The 18499-nt window shown below is 35.6% G+C and overlaps 3 protein-coding genes across 6 annotated transcripts; 2 read left to right on the top strand and 1 right to left on the bottom strand.

The window, feature by feature from the left end:
* Positions 1–8782: 8782 nt before the first annotated feature.
* On the bottom strand, positions 8783–10275 carry LOC110630328. Of its 2 annotated transcripts, XM_021777769.1 has the most exons (3): positions 10207–10275; positions 9259–9931; positions 8783–9162 (listed from the first exon to the last, which is right to left on the bottom strand). In XM_021777769.1, exons 2-3 carry the CDS (start codon positions 9868–9870, stop codon positions 8950–8952), a joined length of 825 nt encoding a protein of 274 aa, XP_021633461.1. In that variant the 5' UTR covers positions 9871–9931; positions 10207–10275; the 3' UTR covers positions 8783–8949. The 2 variants fall into 2 exon arrangements, with proteins under 2 accessions (XP_021633461.1, XP_043805414.1); XM_043949479.1 differs by lacking the exon at positions 10207–10275 and having other exon boundaries at positions 9259–10045.
* A 649-nt stretch (positions 10276–10924) lies between these two features.
* Positions 10925–12023, top strand: LOC110630060 (heavy metal-associated isoprenylated plant protein 8). Its single transcript, XM_021777371.1, has 5 exons — positions 10925–10933; positions 11059–11215; positions 11291–11472; positions 11578–11665; positions 11761–12023. The coding sequence occupies exons 1-5, from the start codon at positions 10925–10927 to the stop codon at positions 12021–12023; spliced, it is 699 nt and encodes a 232-aa protein (XP_021633063.1).
* Positions 12024–13842: 1819 nt separating this feature from the next.
* Positions 13843–16595, top strand: LOC110628962. Of its 3 annotated transcripts, XM_021775779.2 has the most exons (5): positions 13843–14658; positions 14836–15076; positions 15377–15494; positions 15618–15691; positions 16228–16595. In XM_021775779.2, exons 1-5 carry the CDS (start codon positions 14063–14065, stop codon positions 16270–16272), a joined length of 1074 nt encoding a protein of 357 aa, XP_021631471.1. In that variant the 5' UTR covers positions 13843–14062; the 3' UTR covers positions 16273–16595. The 3 variants fall into 3 exon arrangements, with proteins under 3 accessions (XP_021631471.1, XP_021631473.1, XP_021631472.1); XM_021775780.2 differs by lacking the exon at positions 16228–16595 and having other exon boundaries at positions 13848–14658; positions 15618–16078; XM_021775781.2 differs by lacking the exons at positions 15618–15691; positions 16228–16595 and having other exon boundaries at positions 13844–14658; positions 15343–15484.
* Positions 16596–18499: the final 1904 nt, after the last annotated feature.

Raw genomic sequence — 18499 nt, 5'->3', positions numbered from 1 at the left:
GTGTCTATAGTTTCAGACAGAGGACCTCAGTTTACTTCTCGCTTTTGGCGGAGTCTGCAACGTGCGATGGGCACGAGATTAGATTTTAGTACTGCTTTCCATCCACAGACTGATGGACAGTCAGAAAGGACCATCCAGACCATAGAGGATATGCTTCGCCTATGTATGTTAGACTTTGGCGGTTCTTGGAGGCAGCATCTACCTTTGGTGGAGTTTGCCTACAATAACAGTCATCATGCTAGCATTGGGATGGCCCCTTATGAAGCATTATATGGGAGGAAGTGCAGATCACTTGTTTGCTGGGAAGAGGTAGGAGAGAAGGCTCTTGCAGGGCCAGAGTTAGTAGACATTACCAGTAAAATGGTGCCCATGATCAGAGAGAGAATCAGAACAGCTCAGAGTAGACAGAAAAGTTATGCAGACGTTCGCAGGAAACGGTTAGAGTTTCAAGAGGGTAATTGGGTATTGCTGAAAGTGTCTCCAATGAAAGGAGTGGTTCGTTTTGGGAAGAAGGGTAAATTAGCTCCACGGTACATTGGACCCTTTGAGGTGTTGCAGAGGATCGGAAATGTGTCGTATAAGCTGGATTTACCTGCTTCTATGGAGAGAATTCACCCGGTATTTCATGTTTCTATGCTACGACAGTTTGTGTCAGATCCGAATCAGGTTCTGAATGAGCCTGAAGTGGAGATTCATACAGATCTCACCTATATAGAGCAGCCAGTGCGGATTCTTGACACGCAGATCAGACAGCTACGGAACAAGGAAATTCCGATGGTGAAAGTATTGTGGAACCACCATAATCTAGAAGAGTGCACATGGGAGACGCGGGAGTCTATGCTCCAGCAATATCCATCTTTGTTTTGAGGTTAGTTTCCTCCTTGTGTTTTTATTTTGTGTTTTAGGAACATCCGAGGACGAATGTTCTTAAGGAGGGGAGAATGTAATACCCGGCTAGAATCCGGCACCGGAATTCCTATTATCTGGTGGAATCCGGGGTGTTGGGATTCTATCTAAGGGTAGGAGTTATGTGTTACTAAGGGTTATGATGTGTTTAAATGGTTTAAGGTTAAGGGAAGTGAGTTTTGAGTTGAAATTGACCTAAGGCAGTTGCGCCAAGTTCGGCCGCCGAAAGTAAGTTCGGCCGCCGAAAGTGTTTGGCTTCCGAAGGGAAGTTCGGCCCCCGAATGTTGCATGGTCTTGCATGTGATTGGGCAGCCGACGATGAGGTGGCCAGCCAGCTGAGTCATGGCTTTTGACAGATGTTGGCCTCAGATTCTTGCCATGGAATGGCCACGTCTCTTATGACTCATCTGTATATGTTTTTGGTTGTTCTTACAGCAGTTTGAGGTGCTTGCAAAGGTGTTGAGAATTGAGAGAAACAAAAGTGAGTTTGAGAGAGTTTGAGAGTGTGAGAGGAGGTGACCCGTTTTCCCTTGTTCAGAGTGTGTAGCTTCTTACTACAGGAGGTAAGTGATGTTCTTGTATATGTTTTCTAAAGGTTTTAGGGGGATTTGTGGAAGGAGATGCATGTTTAGGTTCTTAATGAGAGTTTTGATGAGTTATGCATGTATACATGTGTATATGTTATGTTTGGTTTGTTGTTTGGGGTTATTAGCTAGTCTTGGACCCCTGTGATCATATACATGAGTATATGTATGTTGAGGAGGTGAAGTTTGCATGGTTTGAGAAGTTGAAGGAAAGAAGGAGATGGTTTGTCGTTGAAACTGAGTTCTGGATGAACTCAGGTTCGGCAGCCGAAAGTTCATTCGGCCGCCGAACCTCTTGCATGGTGGCTTAGGCTGCCACAGCTTGCCCCCGAGTGTTTTTGCATGTTCGGCTCTGTTTGGGGGATTCGGCCGCCGAAGGTGCCGCCGAAGGTGCTTGAGTTTCGTCTCTGGAGAGGACATTCGGCCGCCGAACCTGCCGCCGAAAGTGTCCTGTCCAGCTTTCTTTTGCATGCTTTGCATGAGGTTTAGAGTGAGTTTAAGGGGATTCTTGGGGAGTTTAATAGAGGGATTGATAAGTTAGTTTGGTCCCTCATTTGAGTCCATCTGTATAGGTACAGACCAGAGGAACCAGAGAGAGCAGCAGTGAGTACTGCTCCAGAGTTTCAGAGCCTGCAGAGTCAGTCAGTCCAGATAGCCAGAGGTGAGTGGAACTAAACTTATGACTTTTCATTGAATCACAAACTGCTTTTAGCATATCTCATGCATCATGTTTATGCCATAGGTTGCTTGCATTAGTATTCACGAATATGTTGCATTGCATTGTTATTTGATGATGTGAGTAAATGCTGAATGATCCAATAGTCACAGACAGGAAGACCAGGAGCCTTTGACTACGCCCTGGCACGTATAGCAAAGACCAGGAGCCTTTGACTACGCCCTGGCAGGTATAGCAAAGTCCAGGAGCCTTTGACTACGCCCTGGCAATGGTAAGTTCACAGGTGTTATATACACATATACATATATGACAGGAAGACCAGGTGCTCGATTCTACGCCCTGGCACAGAGTTACTGGGACTATGTGGTGACAGGTTTACTCTTGATGTGGCTTGTCTGTGATATGGTGCATTCCATGAGATCATTTTTTACTGAGATGTTTTCCTGTTCTACTCACTGGGCTATAGAGCTCATCCCACTCCCTTAACCCCAGTTTTGCAGGTTCAGTGTACAGTGTACAGGGACAGTTCAGCAGAGTACAGGAAGAGTAAAGAGATCTGTAATAGCTTAGAGTGGACATGTAATATTAAAGAGATGTAATAGTTGTTGCTTGACCTAGTGATGTATGGGTTGTACATGATCTGTCTATGTATATATGTTTTCCTGTATGTAAAAACCAGGCTTAACAGGTATGAGTTAACCCAGCTAGAGCAAGCTCTAGTCAGGGATACAGAGTACAGAGTACATGAGTACAGAGTACAGAGATAGTGCATGCACAGGTTAAGCCTTGGTTCAGAAAAGAGTTTTAGTTTCACAGAAAATGTATGATCATGTATGAGATTTACAGGTACACAGAGAGTATAGCAGGCTTGCTACGGGTTCTGGCGGCCTTAAGCCGACCTGAATCCTATCGCCGGTGACGGTCCTTTTTGGGGTCGTTACAACTGAGAGGTAGAAGACCTCAATGAGGCAGAAGACCTCACGGAGGCAGAAGACCTCAATGAGGCAGAAGACCTCACTGAGGCAGAAGACCTCAATGAGGCAGAAGACCTCAATGAGGCAGAAGACCTCAATGAGAGGCAGAAGACCTCAATGAGAGGTAGAAGACCTCAATGAGGCAGAAGACCTCAATGAGGCAGAAGACCTCACTGAGAGGTAGAAGACCTCAATGAGGCAGAAGACCTCAATGAGGCAGAAGACCTCACTGAGGCAGAAGACCTCAATGAGGCAGAAGACCTCAATGAGGCAAAAGACCTCACTGAGAGGTAGAAGACCTCAATGAGGCAGAAGACCTCGCTGAGGCAGAAGACCTCACTGAAGCAGAAGACCTCACGGAGGCAGAAGACCTCACTGAGGCAGAAGACCTCACGGAGGCAGAAGACCTCAATGAGGCAGAAGACCTCAATGAGGCAGAAGACCTCACTGAGGCAGAAGACCCCACTGAGAGGTAGAAGACCTCAATGAGGCAGAAGACCTCAATGAGGCAGAAGACCTCACTGAGGCAGAAGACCTCACTGAGGCAGAAGACCTCAATGAGGCAGAAGACCTCACTGAGGCAGAAGACCTCAATGAGGCAGAAGACCTCAATGAGGCAGAAGACCTCACTAAGAGGTAGAAGACCTCAATGAGGCAGAAGACCTCACGGAGGCAGAAGACCTCAATGAGGCAGAAGACCTCACTAAGAGGTAGAAGACCTCAATGAGGCAGAAGACCTCACTGAGGCAGAAGACCTCACTGGGAGGTAGAAGACCTCATTGAGAGGTAGAAGACCTCACTGAGGTAGAAGACCTCACTGAGGTAGAAGACCTCACTGAGGTAAAAGACCGGCGAAGATCTCAAAGATCTCCCGGAGCAAAAATGGCCGGAATCCCCAAGATTATCCGGCGCTACAAGCAAAAACAACTCATAAGAACATAGTTCTAATCTCACATAAAAGATTGGGGTACGGGACCATAAATGAAAAAGCTAAACTCCGACCTCCCAAAGGAGCTCGAATCATCAGGTAGAGAGACTTTGATCTCACACAACAGCCAAAAGTGTCAAAACACCATGACGATCTCAAGAAAATGAGCTCGGTACTGGTAAACACAATAGGCAGCCCGAATAAGGCTCAATAAGAGAGCAAGAAATTAATTCCGACTTCACAAAAGAGCTCAGGGCACCAAAGTGAAGAAAGTGAAACTCCGAACTTCGGAGCTCGCGATAGAGACACCATCACAGGCTATAGGCACAAAAGCCTAAGCGAAAAGCAAAGAACCGAGCTCCCAGCTTGGATGAACTCGCAACAGGAAAACACTCAAGTAGAATAAAGCTAAATACAAAAGAAATAACAGAGAACCGAGCTCCCTCTACGAAAAGGCCCACAAATGCAGGAACGCATAAAAGGATAAACGAAGGCGAAGGACCATGCTCACAGCTCGGATTAACTCACAATAAACAGACGTTCAGCAAGAATAACCCAGGAAGAGGAAAACAACAAAAGAACGAGTACTCTATCCCAGTGGAGCTTACAGCTCAAACCACACCGACTACCAGAAGGTTATCTCAAGAGGAAGAAGGTATTATATTCCTGAGCTCGCAACAATGACGAGATCGTGAGCCAAAAACAGAAAGACCCTCATGAAAATAAGAGAAACTCGCAAGTCAGAAGCTTAACCAGACTCCGAGCTCTTAGCCCGGGTTGGTTCGACCAGCAGAGTCCCAGTAGAGCCGGCCTAGGTCCATCAAATAAGTAAAGTTGACAAAACTAGAAGACAGCGTGAGTAAAAAATAATGATGAGGCACAGGCCGAGGTGAAATATCATTCATCATCAAATACATATCTCCAGATCGCCATACATTTAAACACCAAGGTAAAAGGATAAAGAAATAAGGCAAGTAAAGGACGTTTTGACAAGAGCCGTTCTCGAGCTGCACGGTCATTAGTGGAGCCTAAGTATTTACCCCCTCACCAGTCATGGAATAACTGCTGAGGAGGTAAAGGGGCAATTGATAACTTCTAGATCTTTCCTAGCCCAGGAGTAAGGTTGGGTCCAAAAGAAGGCCACAGGTCCAAAGCCCATCAGATCATACGCTCGAGAGGCGGCTCGACTTCATGAGCCTGGGCCGGCAACCCAGGGTGATCCGGATCAGATATGAGCACAAGCCCCATAAGGGAGTAGGCCCAATCACTCACCAGCCCTACCCGCATGAGCTTTGGAGAGCATTAAATGGCCGTTACGCATGAAGCAGGGGTCTGACACAACCGTACGTACGGGCCTGAGTGAAAAGGACAGGAAAACACTATATACTAGAGGGTCTTCTCCTTCAAGGAATATACTCTCTCTCCTGCTCCTTCTTCCTTAACTCCATTTTTATTTTCTCTCTGCAACTCTGGCTTATCCACACTACTCTAGCTCATAAATCTGACTTGAACGTCGGAGGGTCTCTGCCGGGGCATCCCCGGTGGGCCCCTGACCCCCTTTTCTCTTATTTTGCAGGTCCTTTCCTCAAAGAGAACATGGAGAGACCCATTTGACAGACCCATCCGCTGTAGCCCAAAAAGGAATCAAATCCATATAACAGGGGACGAGGGATAACCAGATCTATCGAATATGGAGTCCAAGGAGATTTAGAGTTATTATTAAGAAAATAAAAAATATTTGTATCAATTATTATTAATTTATGTAAAAATAAAAATAAAATTTTTTTATTTTTAGAAATAAAATATGATATTTGAAAATAATTTATTTAATTGGTAGGAGGGTAATTAAGAAGTGCATAGATTTTTTCAGGTTTCAAAATTATTAAAACCTTCAAGTTTTTTAACCGTCAAATTGGTGGATTCTTACATCTTTTAGTGTTTTCATCTTCTCTTACCTTACTTTAAAATACTTCATCCCACAAAATATAAACATTTTATAACAGTAATTTTACATCTATATACTGATCTTTGTTTTTCATTCGAATGATATATATTATACATTCTATAGAAATACATATCTTAATGTTGAAGGAATATCAACTCAATTACTATAATTGATTAGAATCCATTAGTCGCATTAAGAGAGAAAGGGTCTCTACTCTTGTGCAAATATAAAGGAGAGAAGAGAATCTGGTCATATTTTCGGCTTAGATTTATTTTTATTTTATGATATTATTATCATTAAAAATTTTAATGGTTAATATTCATTGTAATCATTTAAAATAAATTATAAATTATCATTCTAAAATAAAATTACGTGATAAAAATTTAATAAATTAATATATATTTTTATTTATAAAAAAAATTAAATAAATACTGTAATATTTAATTTTTTTATAAGATTTATTCATTTTTAAGCGGTATGATATTTCATAAAAAAATAATATTAGTAAATATTATATATTTTTATTATACCTATAATCGTATAATCTCTTATTTATTAATTGATACAATCGAATTTTTAAGAGATTTAATAAATAATTACACATAGTTACTTTATAAAAATTAATAAACATAAAAATTAAAATATATATTTTGTATAATTATTTTTAATTTCTGATCAATTTATTACAATCATTTATCTTACCAGTTTAGTGTTAGAAACTGTCTATTAATATCAATTATCTCATATATTTTTATTTTTTTATAATTATTTTATTTCAATTACATCAATAATATTATTTAATAATACATAATTATAATAAATCAAATTAATCTTGAAAATATAACACTTCAATTGAAAATATTATTTAAATGATATAATTTTTAATTTTGAAAAAATAAGAAGTAAAATGGAACAGAATGATGATATTTTAGTTTAATAAAACTAATTAATAATAAATAATATATTATGAATAACTTTAATAAAAATTTATTTTATAAATAATTATTAATTAATTTAATTATAAAATAATAGAGAAAATTAAAATCCTGAATTAAAAGGTATTTAAAACAATTTAAAATTTAAAATATTATGACAATAAAATTGAAAAAGAAAAACATGAAAGTATTTAAGAATTCAAGACAGCTGTATAATTCACTTTAAGAAAATCAGATCACTTTTTTCGCGTTATAAATATTCTATTTGTGCTCTTTTATGTCAATTAAAGGCAACTAATTTTAAATATTAATAAAATATTTTTTATTTTATCGTACAATTTATTATTAAAAATAGAGATACTCAAAATAAAAATAATAATAAAATTATAGAATTTGAAGTGTAAAAAAAATTATAAAAATTGATATGTAAAAGTTGAGGCAGGGAAATAAAATTTTGATAATTAATATAGTTGATTTATACAAGAGCGCGTGGCGAGGCGGTAGTGGCAGTGAGTGGGGTATATTGCGAGGAGCATACGCAACTTGCCCATCCCACAAAAGAAATCGAACATATGATTACGACAATAGAAGAGAGGGCAATTAAGTAATAGAATGTGATTCTGAAGGGCATATTAGTCTTTTAAGGGATTATGGATAAGGACAACCGACCAAAAAGCAGCGAGAGAACAGTATAACAATGAAATTGAAGGTGCACAGAAAAACGGTGGAGCTTTGAAGACATGTCAGTGTTAGATTGGTGAAACAAGTAAAAATAATTCACTTTTACTTTTTCTCCGGTTCTCAATTTTGACATTTTCCTTTTTTATTGTTTGTTTTCTTAAAAGGAGAGGACTATACTAGTTTTGAAGTCCTACCTCTGTTTGGGTTTAGCTTATTATATATAGTTAATTAATTAGTGAATTGACTTATTAACTTTTTTTTATATAAAAAAATATTAAAAATTTAAAAATTCTTAGCTTATACAATTATATTTTAGAAAATTTTATTTTATTTTAGTTTTTCAAATAAAATGTATATTTAAATCATTACGTAATATAATTAATGAATTCCTTAAAATTATAAAATATTGAACTTAGTGTCATTTATCTAATTTTTTAATATAAAATTATGATTCCACTATATAATTTCTCCGGGGAAAGGTGGTGGCAAGAATCATAGTCTTAGTTTTGCTTTTTATTTTTTATGAATTCATAATAAAACTGTAAATTATTAGGTTCCCCAATCAATAATAGAGGAGCCCAGCAAGATAAAAGGAAAGGAATGTCGTTGGCAGTTTGTCACTCTACAGAACCCGAAAAACACCATATCAAATCACCCATGGACCCACCTCCCTACCCGACCCGTAGGATCCATCTTGCATTATACGGGAAATTATTTCCCAAATTTAAGCATAGGGAATTGACAAGAAATTATACAATTTGAGATTTGAAATTAAAACCGAATAATTATAGTGGGATGCTTTCAAATTTCCACCACAAAAAATTAAGGATATTCTAAATCCACCAAAAAGTACCTTAACTTGTCAACAATCAAAGTTAAAAAGAATATTGTTGAGCAAAATCATGATTTTCAAGCAAAGTACTATCAAAACATCATAATTGGGAATATAAATCATAAATATCTGGTTTCTTCTTTCCCAATCACGATTCCCACATGAAAAATGTGGCTGCTTAATCAGTTGCTGTATGTACCCCGGTGGTTTAACTCGAGTTAAAGGAGTGTTTAACTTAACTAATAATCTGATTAAATCTGAGTGGGGACAAATGCTTATAATGGCACAAACTCTTAGCTTCTACAATTGCACATCTCCTCTGAAAAGGATCATATCAAGCAAAAGAGTCGTCATTTATTTTTACATAGATACACTGCCACTGTTTGAACATAACACACAAGATCTGCAATGCATAAGAAATTACGAAGAGGATGAAGTAGTTGAGATGCTAATGAAACAAACATGTTTCTCTTCCAAACCAAGGAATTCTAATCAGCTTTCTTATCTGTTGATTGAGATTTGTTTGCAGCAGCTGAACGCTTGTCTTCCGCCATCTTCCAGTGAGTTTCATCCCTCTGCTGGAAATATTTCTCAAAGGCCCGTGGAAGGAAGCGAGGAATCAGAAACCCAAAAAGATTGACAGAGAAGTATAACAAGTTCATAGCTGCTAAGATCCTCCCAAACCAAAACCATCCTACATCCTGCACGAAACGACGTATGAGCTAGAGTTTTTTGACAACCCAATACACCCTTTGGTCCAAAATAACGAAAACAGAAGTTGAGTCAAAATAGACTACCTTGAATTGTGCATTAGCTGGTAGAGTTTTGTTAAGCCACACATCCTGTATCCAATCAAGAATCACCAACATTCTCCTACCTGTATAAAGCAATGGGACCAATGCTCTCACCGGCGGCGAGAAAAGTGACAACCCACTAATGATGTTCTCAGTAAGTATCTGAAATGAGAGCAAGAACAAGTGAGGAGTTGCTGATCGAACCGCATGATCATCACCTCTAGCGAACCCACCTAAAACGTAAGCAAGAGGCAAGAACAGACCCACTATGGTTCCCACAATCGCATACAGCCTAAAGAATTTGCTTCCTTGAAAAATCTCTTGTGAACCAGAACTGACTCCGCCAGTTGAAGGGAAGGCCAAACGAGCAAGAATTAGAATATAAGCAGAAGCAAATGCTGGGAATATTAAATCAAGAAGTGGGACAAGTCCACTTGCTGAGAAAACCATTATGAAAGCAACTAGTTGGAGTTCGATCACTCGCAATGATCCCATTATGCCCCCTACCATAGTTTGCTCTTGTTTGTCGAGGGGCGATGATTGGGGTTTCGTAGCTTTTGTGGTGACTTCATTAGGCTCACTTCTAGTAGCTGTAGCTAGAGACACACCTGACATTGTTCCTTCAATTCGCCAGTCTTCTTCTTCTTCTTCTTTATGTTAGTATTGTGGGATAAACCTAACGAAATCCAAAATAGAATGAAATTAAGCAAGCAAGAGGCCTTAAAGAAAACTAGCTTTTAGTTATTAAGTGCTCTCACTTTTTAGAATAAAATTATGAGCCAAAAATACATCTGAGTTGGTCATGCTGTGCTTTTAATTGTAAATTATAAAAAAAAATACATATTAATTATAAAATAAAACAAAATAAAAACACAGAAAAATAATTACAAAAACCAATATTATTATAAAATCCATTTGCAAAATTGAGAAAAAGGAAGGAGGAAAGCTTACTGTGATAATTTTAACGATCCATTCAAAATCACAATCTCGGAGCAGAAGGGTTCGTAAGGATGGGTTATTTTATAAATTCTGTGAAGGAAGAGGGTGGAATGTTGACATTTTCAACCGAAAGTTCTGCCACGTGGCTTGCATGCAAGAAAAATGTTGGTGACTTTCACACGTGGTCACTCTTCTTCTTTTTTTTTTTTTTTGAGCTTGGCATCAGGTCATGGACTGATAATTTTTCGAACCCAGAAGTCCAATGGATTTGGGCTCACCCTTTTTATTTTTTTCTTTTCCATACCTTGTTGAGGAAAATTATTATTCTTTTTTATTCATAATCAAAATATTGAATGATAATAACATTCTTACTAATTATATGTATATTAAATGTTAATAGGTTCCAAAAAGTGAAAATATAATTTAAATGGGTTGGATAAAAACTATGAGCTGTATGAAATCTTCAAAAACAAAACGTAAATTAGTCAGATAAGAAATAAAGTACCCATTTTGGTAAACTCCAATAAACTCGTTTAATGGGTACAAATCAAATAAAATTAGAATTAATTTCATTTTTGGAAATTTATTCATTAGTCCAAATTGGCTCTATCCAAGTTTGGAATTACTATAACCTCAGTTTTCTGCTTTTGCATTGAGAAAGTGTTTTATAAGTAGTTGATAATCTTAGCAGAATTCTATATGAACATCGTATCAACTTTACAAGCTAACCATGGGAAAGGTAATCAAACCCACATTTCCTTTGGCATATATGTCTCAATTTTGCATTTTTTTAAGAGGTTTAGTGGATCTCATGAGCTACCCAACATGAGTTTTTTCTTTTGTGTTTTAATGATTTCTTTTTAGAAGAGAAAGAACAAGGAAAATTGGCAAAATGGTGAGCAAAATCAAAGTGGAGGAGGGCAGAAGGTGGAAGAGAAAGTTAAAGTTGTTGTGCTAAAAGTTTACATGCATTGTGAAGGATGTAGAAGAAAGGTGTTCAATTGCCTAAGGGGATTTGATGGTAAAGATTGAATTATTGATTTTTTTTTCTTTGGGTTGGCCATGTATTTTTTGACCCATTTGATTTGATGAATAGGTATTGAAGATATTGTGGTTGATAATGCAAATCAGAAAGTGATTGTGAAAGGAAAAAGTATTGATCCAATGAAGATTGTGGGAAGACTTCAAAAGAAGTATAGTAGGAATGTAGAGTTGATTTCTCCCAAACCTAAACCAAATGATGAATACAAAGAAGAGGAGGTCCAAGAGAAACAACAGGTTTGTGTTTTTCAATTTGTCTTTATATTAAAAAGAAAAAAAACATATATTTTTTTTAATTTTATAATTTTACACCATATATTTTGCAATATTTATTTAATGTAGCCAAAGGTGAAAACTATTGTGCTCAAAATGAACATGCATTGTGAAGGATGTGCACATGATATCAAGAGAAATATTGGGAGGATGGAAGGTAATTAAGTTTCCTCTTAACTTCCAATTTCTCTATGTACTTTTTTTTTTTTTTTTTAAATATTTTTTTCACCTACTTCATTTTTTAAATTTCAGGAATTATGTTTGTGGAACCAGATATGGAAAATTCATTAGTGGTAATAAGGGGATTGTTTGATCCACCAAAATTGATAGAGAAAATTACTAAAAGATTGGGAAAGCATGTAGAGATTGTGGAGGAAGAATCATTTGAAGAGAAAAAGAAAGAAAAGAAATACAAAGAAGAAATTATGGTGTACCCTCCCCATTACAATTTCCACTATGTTGATCCTTCATTGTTTTTTAGTGATGAAAATGTTTTTTCATGCTCAATTATGTGACTAATGTTTATAGCAAATTAATAAATTAATAAAATAGAATTTTTAGTATCTAAATATTTTTTTTACATTTTCTCTTGAATTCTATATAATTACTTTTAATTTATTTTTACTTCTTATTAGAATCTGCATATTTACAGATAAAAAAATAATTTTTCTAAAAAAACATCTGATTTAGAAATTAAATTAAATTTTCTGATACAGTAAGTACAACTAAAAAAAATATTATAAATTAATTTGTGTTTTTTTTTTCCGGCCCCACGGAGAACATGTGGTGTATGTGTCATATATGCGGCAAACACATAACGTGAAGGGCCATAATTTTTTTTTTTTTTTTTTTTTGTGAAATGGGGCCATAAAATTTTTAAATATTTTATTTATTCATTTAAAATAATTTATATAAAAATGTTAATTAGATCTCTGCCACAATTATATTATTGTGGTGTATTTTTTTTATTATTGCAAAAAAAATTCCATTCAACATTATTAAAAACTCTTATACTACCCTAAATTTCTTAAATATTTTATGATATATTTAAAACATAAGACTAATATAATATTTCAATTTTAATAAAAATAAAATACAAATATAAACATATTGATTTTTATTTAAAAACTCTAAATTGATATTAATGGTTAATAATTTAAAATTAATAATAATAATTATATACAATTTGTAAATTTTATAATTAAACCCGTTTTATTCATTAACATTTGAAAATTTCCTACTTAAATATAAATTAATATAAGGATGATTTAAAATAGTCATACTATTTATGTTTGGTGAGATTATTTTAATTATATTTTTATATAGTTTAATAATATTACGTGACATTTTTAAAGTCAATGATATCATAGGAATTTTTTTAATAAATATTATAGTGTGAAAATAAAAAATGGCAAAATAAATATTTTTAGGTTAAATAAATATTTATTTATTTTTTATTATCGCACATGAAAATCTATAATTAAATGTAACTATTGAAAAAAATCTTTATTTTAAGAGTGGTTGGTGCTAGGAGTCAGCAGTATTCGGTTCAAATAAAAAAAATCGATCGAATTGAATCGATTTAAAAATTTAGTTTGATTTTTTATATATTTCGGTTCGATTCGGTTTTTAATTTTAGAAATTTCAGTTATTTCAGTTCGGTTCGGTTTTGATCAGAAAAAAACTGAAAAAACCAAACCAAATCGATTAGTGATAATAATATGTTTTTTAATAATATAGAGAAATTAAATCATATTAAAATTAAAATATTTAATTAAATTTTAAAATATTAAAAATAAAGTGTAAAAAGTAAAAAAAAATATTAAAAATTGAAACCGATCAAACCGAACCGAATCAAACCGGTTCGATTCGATTCGGTTTCTAATCAAAATCAGTTCGGTTCGATTTTTATAAACACTAAAATTTCGATTTTCGATTTATTCGGTTCGATTCGATTTTAAACCGAACCGACCGATACTCACCCCTGTGTCCCTTTTTCATAATTTCGTTTTTCAAGAAAAAAGAGAACCAGCGGATAATATAGTTCGTTTATTTTTTTAAAATTTCGTTGGGGTGGTTGGAGAAAAATAATCATATGAAATAAATAAAAAAAAGAAAAATATTTAATAATAATTTTTCGTTCTAAAAAGCGCGTAAATACAAGCAAGGCATTTTTGGCGGAGGATGTAATAGTAATAATAATAATAATAATAAAAGAATATTAATTCTGGCTCAATTTTGCCCATAACGTTCATGGTCCACCGGCTTACGTTAGCATCTCTCAACCTCATCTCATGGTCAGAGGGAAAACGAAATTCCTCTCCCCTCTTCCTAGAGACCCTAAATGCTCCAGATACTGCCACGTGCCATTAAATTCTCTCCCGCGTCGCAAATCTATCCGTTAACCCTAATCTCTCTCTCTCTCTCTCTCTCTCTCTCTGGGTGTCTCTGCACCTGCAACTCTCTCTTCCATTGAAGGAGAGGAAGATTGATTTTTTTTTTTTTAATTTTAATTTAATTTTATTGATTAGTGATATAGAAGAGGATAGCTCAAATGGGGAAACTTCTATGCGATTCAACGGCCGTCGCCGAAACGACATTTCAACCCTCGTCGCCGGCCCTCCATTGGAGAGACCCCAATGGGGCTTCTAATGAAGCAGTTGATCTCGTAGACCAGAGTGTAATGGCAACGACCACCGCCATGTGGAATGACGTGAATGGTCTGGAGGACCAGCAGAGACGCCATTTACAGAAACTCCAAACCAAAGGCGTGCTTTGGAAGCATCCCGGTGATGGTAATAAAGACTCTTCGCTGCCTAGATCGGTGGTTTTCAGGCTGTCTCATGGGGGAGAGGTCTCGGCGGATGGGAACTGCCTATTCACCGCGTCGCAGAGGGCAATGATGGCGCGTGAGATGGACGCGCGGGAGCTGAGGAGGCGGACGGTGCGGCGGTTCTCGGAGGACTTCGGATCTGAAAATGATGAAGAGAAAGAAGTGATAAATGATGCTATTAGGCACATGTACTCGCCGGATCTGAAGAGCGGATGGGGGATTCATGTTGTCCAAGAGGTCAAGCTCTTGGCCAAGAAGGAGGATCGCGTCAATTTGGATTCCGCCATCGATGAGCTCCTTCAGCTGGGGATGCAAAGGTAAAAGTTTCTAAGATCTGTGTTTGTTTAGCTAAATGAGAATGCTAGCAGATTTTTTTTTTTCGTTATACTGTTAGTGAAGATTGAATACTGTTGTTGAATACAAGTACGTTATTGCAGATCCTTGCTGGTTTTAGCTCTTCTTGTTTTTTCATTGTTTGCTTGTTTTATTTGAAGAGAAATGGCCGCCGAATCTATATACAAAGAGAGATGTCTTCCAGTGAATGATGGCCCCAGTTGGGCCAAATACATGTCCATCTCTGGTTCAACTGATGATGAGTGTGATATCATCACTTTGCAATATACTGAGGAGGGTTTGTTGTCTGTAGATGACAATAGAGAAGGTCATGCTGCTGCTTTTGGAGATGATATAGCAATTGAGTGCCTTGCAACTGAGTTCAAGCGAGAGATTTATGTGGTAAGGATGAGATTTATGCAAATTTTTACTTGTATTTTATTCTTAAGAGGGAATGTCAATAGCTTATTTTTCAACTTTGTTTTGAGGCAAATGGGCATCTAGTATAGTAGTATTCTGTTCTAATCATTGGTAATGTGAATGGAACTTTTCCTTATGGGTTCCTAGTGGGGGTGTGTTTGTGTTGTTGTAATTTAGATCTAACCATAGTAAGTTTTTTCTGTGCTGATGATTGCTGCCCTTTTCAATCTTCTTTGTTTCTAATTTAGGTGTTGTGCACTTGTGCTGCTTAAACGTTAACAGGTCCAAGCGCATGGATCAGATGCTATGGTTGATGAAGAGAATTGTGTTTTCTTCCTCCCACACCGTCCAAGGAGTGAAATTTGTGAACTTCCTTTCTTCCTTTTTATGAAAGGAACAGGTACTGGAACTGTTATACTGCAATTCAGCGTTAAATTGAGCATATTCTTTGAACGTTGCTTTTTTGAATTTTTGGCTGCGTTCTATATTTCTGTCCAGTTACATTTCTACTTGTTATGAACAGGGTGGTCTGGTGCCGGAGCTGATCACTATGAGCCATTGATTGCCCATCATTCTTCTCTCCTTTCCAACGAGAAGGTTGCTCTAGTGCTTTGAGTTAGTCCTGCAGTTTTGTGGCTTAGGACTAGTTTCATTTTTTTTTCCTACATACATTGTTTGATATAAGATGATGTTAGCCTGATTGATGACTCTCTTGCGGATCAGGAGGATTCATACTTTTTTTGTTTTTTCTTTTGGTTGAGACTTAGAATTGATCTTTTGACTCTAGCTTGCAGGTTTGCTGCCTGCAGTTAAGCATTGTTGTAGAATTGGTGGTGGTTTTGCCGGCTTTTGTTTATCGTTGTTGAGTCTTGTGAGGGTGATTTGAGTTGTCTAGGATACTATTCTGTCAAAGCTAGAATAGTACCACTCAGTTGTATCTTGAGCTTGATTAATATATATTCAATGGTAGATTCTTGACATGAATTTAGTTGTGTCTACTCGTCCTATCCATTCCATAAAAACAACTTTTTTTAGTGCAATTGTTTGCGAAGAGCATTTGATAGAAAGCATCCGTCTGAAAACGTGTACTTGTGGATTGGGTCGAAAAATACAATGATGTCTGGGTTATGCAGGGAATGTATCATTACAAGAAGGATTTGGCTTTATCTTGCCGTTAAAATGCATTGGACTAAGGAAGTTACAGAGCTGTCAGTTTTCATTCACCAGAGCAACATGAGTAGTGGAGGCCCTATTCGTATTTTGTATTTCGTTAGGTACTACTTCTGGAATTTTGATATGTTTTATTTTATTCATTTACTCTATTCAATCATTATAGAGTAATTTTAAATCAAATACGCATTTATATTCTGAATTTTATAAAAAAAACTTTATAGCATCTTAAATTTGAAAACGTTTTATGATATATTTATATTTTTTAAGAGTGTAATTAAGATGATTTTATAATTTTAATATAAAACAATACAAGAGAAACTAGCCATATTCTTACACATCAGAACAAGAAGCAGCATGAGCTTACACCAAACACTGACGGAGAACTGCACCGCCGACGAGACTGAAGGCAGAATTCTCGCCATACCATATGCACAGATATTAGGACATGACTGATGGCGACCTCCCAATTTCGAAGTTAGCATATTTATATTTTAACATAATTAAATTATAATTAGTAAGGAAATTTTTGCCAATTGGACCTGTAAAGTAAAAAATGTCAAATTATACAAAAGCTTTTGTGCAGACACCACAGTAGAAAGATGTAGATCATTAATCAACTTTATTGCATGTCTGCATGCGCCCTCTCTTTCTTTAATTTATAGTAGTAGTTCCATGAAACTTCATTAATAAAGAATCTCTAGTAAAAGTTGTAGTGGATTCTTTTACAATGGAACCTAAAGAAATTTCGACAGCAAATACAAACCAATTCGTTGAATCTCTTCTTTATTTCACAAGATGTATGATGCAATGGTTGCATCTATTGAACCCACTATTCTTCATCTCCTCTCATACCTAAACAAACCCACTTTCCCTAGTTTTGATTGTAGTGGTGTGTGATGAAATTATTTTGCTTCAAACTTAATTAATTATGTTGTAGCAGTTTAATTAATAATATAATCTGATTTTGCTATCTGTCTTTTTAATTTTTTTTTTATAAACAATTAAGATTGCTATATTAAGTTTGGTACTGGAATCCTAACTTATATTATATTTTACATATTACATTAGCTGTTTCTTGAAAATGACCTTAATATTATTAGTTAGTATACGCATGGAGTGTGGAATTTCTTTTTGAAGAGAAGCTGCTTTGCTTTGCTTGGCTTTAATCTCCATTAATTGAGTGCACGTGTTGCCTCAATTATATAGGAAAAAAGCTAATATTACCTACCTTTTCTTTTTCTTCTACTGTTTTTTTAATGATATATCACATGAATTGCATGATCAAATTAGCATGTTTTAATCGTTTTGCTAATATATATCAGAAAAATATTTATTTATATATATATATTACATGCATATTTGCATGGTACTTAACTGAAATTTAATGATATTTGAAATTAAATTGTTTTTTTGTTGAAGAAGTGCACGTTACTTTGGGAAATTTAAGAGATTTTAATTTAGCATGGTCTCTGATTTGCTAATTTAGCAAGTGGTAATGCTCTACATGAAAAATTCAAAACCATCAACAATAATAGTTGAAAGCAAATTCAAGAAAGACTAAAAACAAAAGCACCAAAATAAAAACATACATGACTTCTTTTTTTTTTTTAAAAAAAAAAATAATCTGCTAAAAAGAAAATAACAATAAATTTTTTTAATTCTATTCGTACGATTCGGTCTGTTGAAAAATAAAGTGATCTCATAAATATATTGTGCATTAATTTAAAAAAAAAATTCTGAATTTGAGTTTTAATTGAATTCATCAATTTGGAAAAAAAAAAAAAAAGTAGAATCTCCAGCAATCCCACCAAAATATCCTCCACAGCTCCTTTTCCCCTCACTATATAAGTCATTGTTTTCACTTGCCTACTTTCAGACAGATGTGAATCCTCTAACTCAAAGCCTTTGTAGTTAATTGGATTTCTCTCTTGTCTATAACTTTCCTAAATCTCCCTCCAAAACCCATCAACAAATCCCTTCAACTTCAACAAAAATGGATGCAACATGCAAGGCTAAAAAGCTTCAAGCTTTGAGGAATCACAAGGCTCAGCAGTTTCTTCACAAAATCTTCTTCCATTTACTTGTTGCATTGACATGTAGTCTACTTTGTTCTCACCCTTATTGGTTTCCATCCCTGTGTTCATCCATCAAGCAATTTCTGTTTCTATCCCTTACATCAACTACCTACTCCTCCTTCTTGAGCCCCAAGTGTTTGTTTTTAGTCTTTAATGT

Source organism: Manihot esculenta, chromosome 13, assembly GCF_001659605.2.
Source record: "Manihot esculenta cultivar AM560-2 chromosome 13, M.esculenta_v8, whole genome shotgun sequence".
In the NCBI taxonomy this organism is placed as follows: Eukaryota; Viridiplantae; Streptophyta; class Magnoliopsida; order Malpighiales; family Euphorbiaceae; genus Manihot; species Manihot esculenta.
Note: the sequence above shows the minus strand (reverse complement) of the source record. Positions and strands in the feature narration are given on the sequence as shown.

Excerpts from the sequence above, each read along its gene's own strand:
- LOC110630328 (XM_021777769.1), bottom strand. The coding sequence starts at position 9,870 with ATGTCAGGTGTGTCTCTAGCTACAGCTACTAGAAGTGAGCCTAATGAA. Across the intron at positions 9,163-9,258 it reads CAGCTAATGCACAATTCAAG|GATGTAGGATGGTTTTGGTT; the intron begins GTAGTCTATTTT and ends CGTTTCGTGCAG.
- LOC110630060 (XM_021777371.1), top strand. Across the intron at positions 11,216-11,290 it reads TTGCCTAAGGGGATTTGATG|GTATTGAAGATATTGTGGTT; the intron begins GTAAAGATTGAA and ends TTTGATGAATAG. Across the intron at positions 11,473-11,577 it reads AGGTCCAAGAGAAACAACAG|CCAAAGGTGAAAACTATTGT; the intron begins GTTTGTGTTTTT and ends TATTTAATGTAG.
- LOC110628962 (XM_021775779.2), top strand. The coding sequence starts at position 14,063 with ATGGGGAAACTTCTATGCGATTCAACGGCCGTCGCCGAAACGACATTT. Across the intron at positions 15,077-15,376 it reads TCAAGCGAGAGATTTATGTG|GTCCAAGCGCATGGATCAGA; the intron begins GTAAGGATGAGA and ends AAACGTTAACAG. Across the intron at positions 15,692-16,227 it reads CTCTCCTTTCCAACGAGAAG|GGAATGTATCATTACAAGAA; the intron begins GTTGCTCTAGTG and ends TGGGTTATGCAG.